This window comes from Phaseolus vulgaris, chromosome 6 (genome assembly GCF_051622355.1).
Source record: "Phaseolus vulgaris cultivar YP4 chromosome 6, ASM5162235v1, whole genome shotgun sequence".
NCBI classification, from domain to species: domain Eukaryota; kingdom Viridiplantae; phylum Streptophyta; class Magnoliopsida; order Fabales; family Fabaceae; genus Phaseolus; species Phaseolus vulgaris.
In genome coordinates, this window is record NC_143503.1 from 25858084 (window position 1) to 25870351 (window position 12268).

General features: G+C 28.1%; 1 protein-coding gene across 1 annotated transcript; it reads left to right on the plus strand.

Annotated features, from left to right (window-relative positions):
- The first annotated feature begins 292 nt into the window (after positions 1–292).
- On the plus strand, positions 293–8503 carry LOC137833499 (uncharacterized). The gene is made up of 10 exons (XM_090303930.1): positions 293–601; positions 5462–5504; positions 5604–5667; positions 5796–5841; positions 5939–6037; positions 6273–6341; positions 6432–6582; positions 6792–6874; positions 7276–8086; positions 8172–8503. The coding sequence occupies exons 1-10, from the start codon at positions 293–295 to the stop codon at positions 8438–8440; spliced, it is 1944 nt and encodes a 647-aa protein (XP_090160056.1). The 3' UTR covers positions 8441–8503.
- Positions 8504–12268: the final 3765 nt, after the last annotated feature.

Genomic DNA, 12268 nt, shown 5'->3' on the forward strand with positions numbered 1-12268 from the left:
GTTCAATTTTTACACAGGTTGATGTCGTTTGACTGCATAGGTATGTGCCTTTAGCCATTTTTTCAATAAATGAATATCATATATAATTTATGGTTGAGTAATTTATTTTATGAGCATTTACCATACTCTTATTTTGCTTTCATGAACTGTGTTTTTCTTTTATAAAAAATTTTCATGTTAAGTATCACTATATTATTAAATTTTCTTGAAATACCATTTTTTTTAAAGAAAAACATTTATTTATTTTTAATGTATGTATAATATAAGGTTTAATCTTTTAAATTGATGTGGTATGCATAAAGGGGATAAAGCAAAAGCAATGAGATCTCAAGAAGAAATAGAATGTAGTGACAAAAGAAGGAGTAGTAGAATTATTGCTTTGGAGGAAAAGAAGCAACAGCAACAAAGAGAAAGAGAGCTAGAATTGGCATCACAGAGGAAGAACAACTCAATCAACTATGACACTAGAAACAAAGGAAAAGGCAAGGTAACAATGGAGGAAAGTGAAGACTTGTGTAATAATATTAATGAAGATGAAGAGAGATCAACCAAGAAGAGACGCAAGAACAAAGAATTTTATCAGCTTATTTCTTCAATCAAGGTGTGTCTTCATTTTTTTTTTAATGTTGAGTATCTTAACTAAATAAAGAAAAATATTATAAATGTGACTTCTGAAATATAAATATTACACATATATATATATAACTTATTTAATTTTACTGATTTGATTATTTCATTAATTTAATAACAATTATGATTTGTATATTTCACATCTTGAAGTCATTGTTAACAATGTTGTCAGTTATAATTTTTATTTATTTAAAAACTATTATCAAGTGGATTTTAAGCCTAACCCAACTCCATAAAACCGACTGATGAGGTGAGATTTGCACCCACTTATATACTATGAAATTTCCTAATATCTACTTGATGTAGGATCTCCAACAAAAACAAATAATTCATAACTACTTCACCAATATAACTTAAAAAAACACACATGGTTATAGGAAATTTATCAACTTCCTCCACCTCTTTTACCTATAAGTTCACATAATCTTGTCATAGTATAATTACAAAATCAACCTTCAACAAAAATAGTTTTTTTTATCAAAACTTAAACAAAAATACTAAGCTAATGTTTAAATTAAATATATGATTTTAAGTAATTGCATTGCAAATGTTACATAAAAAAATCTCTTCAAGTAAATAGCTACAGACTATATTTAGAAAACTAACATTAAGTTTAGACTTAAAGACAAATGTATGTTAATATCTGTTATGTTTTGTAATCTATTTTGATATAGATTTCGTCTAACAAAATCTAGTAACAAATTGATTTCTACATTTCTAGTTGAATATTGGTGACTATCACCCTTAAATTAATGTATAAGAACCTTCATCGGTTTCTTCACATAATATCTTTGTCTATTTGACTTAGTGTATCATTGAAGTCTAAATGTTTCACCAAATAATCTAACTTAATACTTATGTCACATATCAACATTATTTTCTCAGTAACTATCGACACTCGTACAATTATTATAATATTACCACTTTGGTTACTAGTATAAGGCAAATCGAGGTTAAAATTCTATAAGATGAAAATCTTAATCTTATTCTTGTCATTCATACCCAAGTTTTTGCCATAAAAAATAAGATAATTTTGGTTCCTCTAATGTGAGATACCTAGTGTGAAATAGGTGCTAGATGACTATAAAAAGATGATGTTTATTCACAAACAAAGCACAATATCTCACAAGATGTAAGTGAGATTCAAGTACATAAGTCAAAATTAGGCAAACTTGGAAAATTAAGAACAACTAATGGAAAATACAAAGAAGTGTTAGACGACTTTGTCAAGTTTAAATGAATAAAACACTTCATCAACAAACACATGTCCTAGGAAATGAAGGTACAAAAGACTTGAAGAACATAAGTTACAAAAACCATAATTGAAGAAATCAGTAGAAGAATTTATGTGCAGACTCAAGTAAAGAATAGACATATAAAACAACAATAGACATGTAATGTTAGACATTAAGCCAAAGAACAAAAGATTCTATGAAAGCGTGAACAACATATGATCTATCCCTAGTGGAATAGACACAATTCACATGTGTCCAACACAGACATATAAGTGCGATGTTACATCATTTAAAGCCTACAAGTCTCAAGCGATATGTCAACTCTGACCCAACTATTTGCCCATTACGGTGTGTACTTTAATCATATTTGGTGTAAAAGACTAAGCAACCTCGGGAGATAGATATTGTCGACTATCAAGGGTGTTGCGTGAAAAAGAAAAGGGAAATTAATGTTGCATAAATGCATTTAATTCATCCTTCACAAAAAATCTCAATAGACGCAAGAGAGACATTGAATTGAGTTAAAGCTACTAAACAACCATAAATAGTTTTGCAACGACTACATTCTTTAGTGCCTATATAAAGTCATTACTCAAGAAGAAGAACAAGATATGAAGTTGCAAAGTACTAAAACTTTATCAAAATCTCATGTGCCTAAAAAAGCTTAAAACAGAACAATGTGAATGAACTCGTAGCAAACTAAAAGATTGCACAAACATCATATCCTTTGTAGTGAGCAACCCAGTGACCAGTTTGATCACTAATTAGATAATTTACATATCTTATCTAGGAGTGGTTGTTTGACAAAGAATACTTGGTTTTATTCAGGAGTGAATGGGTTCAAAGAATATTTGGTTGTAGTTAGGAATGATTGAGTTAAAAGAATACTCAATTTTAGCGATGAGTGGTTGGGTTCAAAGAATACTCGAGGTTAGCTAGGAATGGTTACGATCCCAAGCAATAGTCAAGTGGTTAGTTAGGAGTGATTACGATCCTAACAATACTCAAGGGGTTAGCCAAGAGTGACTACAAGCCCAAACAATAATCCAAAGTTTAGTTAGAAGTGACTACGATCTCAAACAATACTTAAGAGGTTAGTTATGAGTGACTATGAGTCCAAATAATACTCTACGGGTTAGCCAATAATATATAAGAGCCCAAAAAATATTTAGAAGGGTTAGTTAGGAGTGTCTACGAACCCACAAAATACTCATTTGTATTGCTCAACATTAGTCTGTTTAGTGGAACTCAATTTGTTAATTGAGAACTAAATATAGTCTACTGAGACAGACAAACCAATATAAAAATATTGTATGCATTTTTATTTTCTCTTATCTCTTTTACTTTGCATGTTATTATCGTTTGAGCTAACTTAAGAGGGTGAATGAAAAACTAAGTTTGAAAAATGTTTTAAAATAAGTAAATATGTTAAGTTATAAAGTGATGCAATCCTTGCTTGCATGCGCACATGTCTTCGTGTTTTATCATCTTAATCGGATTGATGGATACAAAATGAAGGCTCTACGAATGAATTTTCATATTGGAATAAGGTGCATTCAGTGGTGGAAAGATATTTAGAAGAGGTGAAGTCAACTTCTAAAAGGTTTTAAGCTAGACACTCACAAAGGTGCTAAAAAGGAGAGCGAATGAGGCTAAATTTTGGCAGCATTTCATATCAAATCCAAGCGCATTTACGAGTGTATTAACACCTCTATTTATAGGCTAATTGGTGCCTAAATTCAGAAAATACTCTCCACTTAGAGGATGACAAATGACCTTCTCTAGTTGGAGAAAACCCTCTTCATTCATAGGATGGCAAGGGAGTGTTGTTAATGGATGAAGATGCTTTCCATTGACGTGTTGCCAAGTGGAGGCTCACGAATTCCTTGCCATTGTCCAACTGGATGCTCATGTTTTCCTTGTCACCTAGGTGCCACTCCATGTCACTCTTCATGCTTCTCAAAATCCTAGACGATCTAGGATTGCATTGGGCCTAAGTAGACCCAATTGTAACCCAAAATAGACTATCTTATCTTATTTACATCATACTCTACTCGGTACAATACATAACCTTATAAAATTAACCAAAAATAAACCTACACTACCCTGTACAAATTTACAATATTAGAAAATTAAAAGAACTATAAAAAAATCAATTCTCTATAAAAGGAGAGTCTTTTTAGCTCCTCCTTCTTCTTCTAACCTCTTAATCATGATCATTGTTAAAGATCTAATATGTGTCCTTCCAGATGGTCCTCCATCACAAAGTTGTGTCACATTACCAAATAGAAGTTAAAAAAATACTTCAACATATCACTTATCATATAAAAGTATCGTTTAAATAGTCACATAAAACACCATTCAACTATCCTTTCTTGTATTTTTCATGTTTTCTACAATATTTTTTATGTACTAGTCATATAAAACACAATTCAACTATCTTTTCTTGTATTTTTCATGTTTTCTACAATAACTTTTATGTACTTGGAAATTAAAAGTGATAGTAATAATACTTGTAATTTAATTTGTTTGGTACAAGGTATTGGAGAAATTGGACATAAGTCATACAAAATTTGTCACATTAACTCAAAATAATCTAATATACACTTCAATATACAATCTTATCTCAAATTCATTCGACTTCTAATCAACTTAATTAAAGCATTTACAGTACAACTACTTCAAATGCATATTTGGTCAAGTACCACTATAAATCAAAAGTGAATACCCAAACCTCCAATGACTAACAAGTAGGTATTACCTTATTAACATCGTGTTTTACTCCATATCAATACCTAAATCAAGATTCTATATTAACGAAAATAAAACAATTTATTAACTCTCCTTATTCTAAGGAATTAAAAAATTCTGATTGTTTCTAAGAATCCTGATCACTTTAAAAACATCCAAACACCAAAACATCAAAATTTAGATATAAAAAACCAAGTAAATAATAGTATAAAAAGATATAATTATGTTTGTATTACTTAAATTTTAAGATAAATTTGGTTTTATTCATTTTTTTAGTGGCCCGTCTTAATATTTAAAAAAAATAGATTTAGTTCTTAAATGCCAAGTTTTAAAATTGTAATGGATTTTCAAAACTGTTTTTAGTTCCTAAAATGTAAATTCAAGAAGTTAAATTACATGTTTTTCAAATCACATGGATAAAAATGATTTTTACTTTTTTTTTAATATTGAATACAGAAATCAAATTCACTCTTAGAGACTAAAAACAGCTAATTCTAAATAAATTGTTTGTATTTTGCTTTGCTTTTTGTCTCAACCATTTAACTAAATAAGTGAGGCCATTTGTTTCTCTAAAGCAAACAAATGATTATGCTTAGTATTGGTTAATTTCTTTGTCTCCTTTATGCATCTATATAGTATTTGTCTCAACAAAACATCTTTGTCATTATTCACTTCTTTCATGACAAATACCAGTTCAATGTAATTTCATCTCCAAAAAATTTAGTAAATCTGTGGAAATACTGAGTTTAAGTTTCCTTAATGAAAATTTGATATCACACTTGTCCAATTAAACCCTTTATAAGCTTCTGATTAGTTTTTTTATCAAATTTTCTGCCACTTCAAATTCATTACAGGAATTAGGAAGACAATCCACTTCAAGAACAAATGGTATGCTTATAACTATCTCAAAAAGTACAAGTATATTTTGTAGTTGCACCTGTAAAATGTTATGTTTACAATAACAATCACGGGACATTTTACATGCAGACTCACCATTGAATGGTATACCATTGAAGAACATCCTTGAGATTATTGTGGATTTTTTACAAAGGTGAAAACCATATTAATTTATAATTATTTTTAATTGAGTTGAAATTGAAGACCTATATTATGTTCCATTACAAAGATATCACTGAATTTATTCATTATAAATAATTATAAAGTTTTTTGAATGTGTAGGAAGGACCCAGATGAGCTATTTGCTGAACCAATTAATCCTGATGTGGTTTGTTTTTCTTTAACTTTGAAGATTTATTTAGTTAGTTCTTTTGTGTTTGATATTGAGTTTTGGTAATCAGTTATGTTGAATACTGGCTGTGAAGGTGAAGAATTACTATGAAATTGTGAAGCAGCCAATGGATTTTGCTACAGTGAGAGCCAAGCTTCATGAGAACATGTATACAGAACTCAACCTCTTCAAGGTTTGAAAATCATTTGTTTTCACAGTTTCTCAAATTTCATTTTTACAAACTCTAGATAGGAATAGTGCAAAAACATCTTCATATATTTATTTTGTTACTCTTGATCTCACCATTTACACACTGTACTTGAATTGACTGCTACCAAATAATGCTAAGATAGCTATATACATGTGTTTCTAAACCTTTCTGACCTCTTTATTTAACTAATGCTTTATTTTATTTCAATGATTTACAGCGTGATATCCTTCTAATATGCTCAAATGCAAAGAATGTTAATCCCAGAACTTCAATATATCATGAAGTGGTATGACCAAATAAAATAGAGAAAGCTTTGAGCTATTTAAGTTTATTCACTGAAACTTTAAACTAGTTTTGTTCAACTATTTTCTTTCAGGGTGAAGAGATTAGTAGGCATGCTAAGTGCATTTTTGAGGCTCTAGATGTTGTTCCTCAATATATTGACTTGGAATCTTCCCTTACCAAGAGACGCCCAGGTAGAAAGCCAAAAAATGGGGAACAAAAGATCTCACAGAGGGATTCTACTGGTATGAGACCTGCTCCTCATTTCATACACATGTAGTCTTAACCACTGTTATATATGTTAACATCATTTTCATCATCCTTAATCTTACCCTAAAGCTTCATGATCATTCATAGCTAAAGTAGCAATATGTGAGTAAAGAAAATTAGTAGTTGTTATTCCAGCAAATCAAGGCTTGTTAATACAGGGAAACAAATGTTGCTTATCTTACAGAAGTTGAAAAGAGGGATACGTATAGGCCTACAAGTATGCCGCTGGTTTCAGAAATCCTGTGTGGTAATAGGCCTAACTTTCAAGTAAGTTCTATTTTTCTCCCAAACATTTATATAAGTTACTGATCTATAAACAACAATGCAAGTTCATTGTAAATGAGTAATATTTGGGAAAAGAGTAACACAAACATTCAATATGGAATAGTAGAACAAAATATGGGGTCATCATATTTGCACATAAAACTTCCTTACTAGAAGATCATACTAAGTACATAAAATTTGATTTGGTGATGGCTATAAATTAGACAAAGGGACATGTGAGATAGCCTTTCTAAACTCCTTATACAACTTTCACTCACAACTCTCCAAACTAGTATTACTTCCATGTAGTTGTTATTTCAATTCTTCACCACTTGCCTTGAACCCAATTTCAGAATTTGTGCTATAAAAACTATTACCATTCATAATGCATGCTGCTATTTTAGGTGAATGAAAATCAATTTAAGTACAAAGAAAGTCTTCTGCAGTTTGTGAAGGATTTGGGACCAATCGTTCAAAGGGTTGCAGCCAAAAAACTTGAACCACTTCAGCATCAACAACTTTGCATTGGTAACAGTTCAACCCAGAACCTCCTGGTAAATGCTTCTGGTTCTCAAATTACCCATCAACCAACTCCACAGATACCAACACAACAAGACACTCTCAATGCTCAGACATTTCCTCTTGGCCTTCCCTTTCACAATAGGTCACTTACTATTCCTGGTTCTGCAACTGATAAAACCAGGAACTTTAGGGGCATCTCAAAGGGCAAACTAGATTCCCTGGTTGAGAATGCGTCTTCTTCTGTTGGACCTATTCAAGAGAAATCTAACCTAATCCACTTCGGATTTAACAAAACAAGCAACACTAGAGAGTGGCATACCTCAACTGGTATTCCATACATGTTATCCAATGGAGGCAGCACCAGCACCAACACCAACACCAACAACGTGTTTGCCCCTCAGCATCCAACAAGCATAATCTCAGGGCTATCAGGCAATAGAAATAGCATTTCGGGGTTACCACTCATGCCAAGCACATGGTTAGAAGGCACCATGTCTTGCATGAGAAGCAACATCATTGAGTCATCTCTTGTGAATCAGCCAAGGCCAAGAGCCTCGATGTATGACATGCCTAGACACAATCTTCAAGAGTTGTCTCTCGTGCATCAGCCATGGAAAACAAACCCCATGTATAGCATGATTCCCTCAAGGGTAACGCCTTGGTCTCAACCAATGCAAGGAGGCTCAATTCCAGGTAAGAACCTTGCAAGGTTAACTATTTTTTGCCTTCTCTAGCTGCCAACTTTCTAATCATTCAAACACTTCATTGTATTGTTTAGGCACCTCATATCAAGCCTTGTTGAATGCACCAGACTTCAACAACAGCAGTTACACAATGCAGGCAAATCTTGGACAGGTCATGCACCAGACTGCACCATACACTCCCCTAGCAACTCAGAGTTTTCCTAACATGCAAATGCAGTTAAGGCAGGAATCGGTTCCTCCACAGGTACCAAATTCATTATCAGCACCATCTCTACAAGAGGCTTCTCCAGAACTTCTTAGGAATACTAATGATGAACAAGTTAACTTAGATCTTCATCTCTAAGTGTGGAGACTCATTCCAGTCATAATATTGGTTTGTTACAATACAACATGTGACATATCTTTGGTGCTTTTGTACTACTTTGTTCAAGTATGACAGCGTTGTAAATTTTGCAGCTTTGATTTTTTTTTTCTGCCATTCCCAAATTGACTTGTTATTGAGAAAACATATGGAACATGTTAGACGCAATTTTCAGATGTTCTTTTATTTGGTTTCTGGTACTGTTCTAATTTTTGCAAGAATTTAAGTTTTAAAATTTAACGTCAGAAAATTTTGTTTATGCTTGAAAATAATATTTCAAAAAATTTAAAAAATAAATTTTATGTATAGTTTAAGTTCTACTTCTCCATAAGATTTATTTTTTCATTACGAAAATTTTTTATTCCGTCAAAAAAGAATAAGCCAAATCAGAGACAAATTGATTGAACAATAAAGGTACATTTATATCAAGAAAGGATACTCAAATAACAAAATTGCTATTAAACATATTGTTTTGAAATTAGTATATGTTTGGAAAAAAAATCGCTTTCTCTTTTAACTTTTTAATTCTTTAAAACAAATTCAACCTCATAAATTAATTGAAAAATAATGTAAAATAAAAATTATCAAAACGTATAACTTTTAATTGAGAATAAAAACATATCAAATTATTTGTTATCAATTAAAAAAATTAGTTGGATTGACTAAATATAATACATGCATAATAATTGTAATTACAATAAAGAGTTCGAGAAAAAAAAATCACACAACAGTCATTATAAAAAAAATCTCCATAACATAAACACCTCCAAAAATAATTTGAAGATATAACTAAGTTATTAAGAAGTTAAATCATTCTAATATGTTCATTTAAATGAACTTAAAAATATTTTCTAAAAATTAAAAAGCATATATAAATTTGAGTGATATAATTTTTATTTGAGTAATACATTTTCATATGAGCAGTAGTTTATAAGTTATAACTTCTAAAAGAAACTATTAAAATTATTTTATTAAACATTTTTTGTGTTCACCAAAATAACTTATGAGCTATAGTCATATAAATTAGTGTATAATTTATTGACCTTATCATATACATTATAAAAAAAAATATTGAATCACGACACACTATAGTTTGATAATAATAAACCATTACAACCATTTTCAATAATGCAAAAAAAAACCATAAATATTATATATATATATATATATATTCTTATTTTTACTTTGTTATGTTCAAAATAAAAATAAAATAAACTTATTAAGTTTTAAATTATTCGTAAATTTGGATAAAAGTATTTAAATAAAATAACATATTAAAATAAAAACTACATAATTTTTAAATAGTTTAATTATTCCTTTAGTTCGTATATTAAGAAAATAAAAAAAATCAATTACATATCCAAATTTTAAAATTTTTAATGTTCATCCAATTTTTTTTAAAAATTTAAATTTAATCATAATTTTTATTTATTTTAAATTTAATATTATCTCAACTTTTTAAAAATAATTTAATGGGCTGGTCTTAACTTTTTTTTTAAAACAGTTGAATGTAAAAAATGTAATTTAATGTGTATTATTATTTTTTAAATAAAATAAAGAAGAACATTAAAAAAATTTAGAAAAGATAACTTATTTTAAAAATATAATTAATAATTACATAATAACATATTTTTATTTAAAATATAGAATAATAAAATTTATATTGTTATATATTTTTATATAATTTTACATTTATCAAGTGTTATTTATTATTTAAATAATAGTTAGCATATGATTTATTAGTTAATTTATTTTTTATTAATTAATTTATGAGTTAGTTTTGTTAAATATCATTAAAAAAAATTATTAAACTATTTTTAGAGATCAAAATAATTAGTCACTATATTTATTAAATTAGAGATCATTTTATAAATTAAAAAATTATTAATATCTAAAATAATATTTATTATTAATAAAAGTTTATAAAATAATTTTTAAATTAATATTAAGTTATTAATTAATTATTAACTATTTATGTAATAAATTAGTTTCTATTAATATTTTAAAAAAAAGTAATTTTGAATTAAAATATTAGTAACTAAAACTTGTTAATTTAAATATTAATTTAAAAATTATTTTATAATATTTAATTTATAATAAAAATTACATTAATATTAACAATTTTTTAGTTTTTAAATTAATTTTTAATTTAGTTGATATAATAACTAATTAATTTTAGTTTCTAAATTTAATTATTATTTAATTATTTGTAGTGTATATCTCCAATAATAAAATCAATTTATAATTATGACATTATTAAATGTTTGAGAAGAGATAAGAAAACGTATTTTCTGTCCGTGGAAAGTTTATGCAAACCTATTCAAACGGTTACCCATTGTTTCAACGTAACGGTAGAATCACCGCTTATTTTTCACGAATCTTCCACTACCCAATTCAAAGATATTTAAAAGCTTATCTATATGATAAATATCACCTTAATTTCCTGCACAACGTACGTTTAGAAAACGTTAAAAGTTTATTAATAATTACTTTTCAATAAATAAACACGTTTTACGTTAAAATTATTTATGAATAATCTAGAATGGCATTAATATTAATGAAAATTCAAAATTCCACCTTAAATTTCCACTAAAAAGAATTAGAACAATGAAAAACTTTTTAAAACATTGTTTTGATGAAACATATCTACTTATAAGTAATTAGAGTATACGCAATCAGAATTGTTTAATTTATATAATTATCTATTTGAATCTTTCAATATATATATATATATATATATATATAAATTACATTTCAGGGTCTCATCCGAACAAGATTTCTTTTTGTTTGGGCAAAAACAAACCCATATATCCATTGTATTCTTGTTTGAGCAAGAATAGCTCGTCACACCCACATCAAGATCTTCTAACCTAGGGTTCTATTGAAAATTAAATTAATTTCTCTTACCTGAACTTAAACATATGCTTACTAATAGTTCCAAACTTACCAAAAATTCAAGGGTAGTTTAGCCTGCACCATAAAGTCCTAATAAAAAATCTAACTATATCACTAGGACCCTGAGCTAACAAAGATTAACCTTAAAGTTAAAAAAGTCACATGTAAAATCTATGCAGAGACAAACCTGACAAGTTCAAAAATTGATTCAAAGAGTAGAACAAAAATGAATTAATTCTGTTAAAGATTCTGATTGAACAATCTTATAGTATTCACTGCCATGAATTTGATGGTGGACTCCATCAAATTGATGAGAGAGATCAAAATATTAAAGAGAAGACAAAAGAAAAAAAAATAAGTTTTTAGAGAGATTGATTATTTTAAGATGAAACCTAAATAACTAAATTTTTATTTACTCTTTTATTTTTAATAATAAAATGTCCAACTGCCATTTCAATTCTACCACTTCTATTCCAAGACTATATTATAAGCAACTTGTAAATTTAAGTATTTTTAATTCAATTTTTATTAAAAAATATTTTATTTAGTATTTTAAATATTTATTATTATTTTTATTTAAATTCTTTGGTATTAACATGATTAAAAATTATTTTATTTAGTATTTAAAAAATATTTTTTTATTTAAGTTATTTTCTATTAACATAATTGCATGATTATTATTTCTATCTTTTTATCTTTAACATAATTCATATTTTTTTAAACACTTAATTCATCCTTTAACTTGTTAGTTTTTTTAATAGCGAGTTGATTAACGAATTTGGAGATATTAGATAAAAAAAAACTTGAACTAATCAAGTTGGAAAGAAAAAGATGGAAGTTACGATTACGCTGATGGCAAAATCAAACCACATAATACTTAAATAGTAATAATAAATATTTTAAACTGTTAATAGA

Bases quoted from the DNA above. Each gene is read 5' to 3' on its own strand.
- LOC137833499 (XM_090303930.1), top strand. From the start codon at position 293: ATGCATAAAGGGGATAAAGCAAAAGCAATGAGATCTCAAGAAGAAATA. The intron at 602-5,461 runs GTGTGTCTTCAT...GCCACTTCAAAT, and splicing joins AGCTTATTTCTTCAATCAAG to TCATTACAGGAATTAGGAAG. The intron at 6,875-7,275 runs GTAAGTTCTATT...CTGCTATTTTAG, and splicing joins GTAATAGGCCTAACTTTCAA to GTGAATGAAAATCAATTTAA.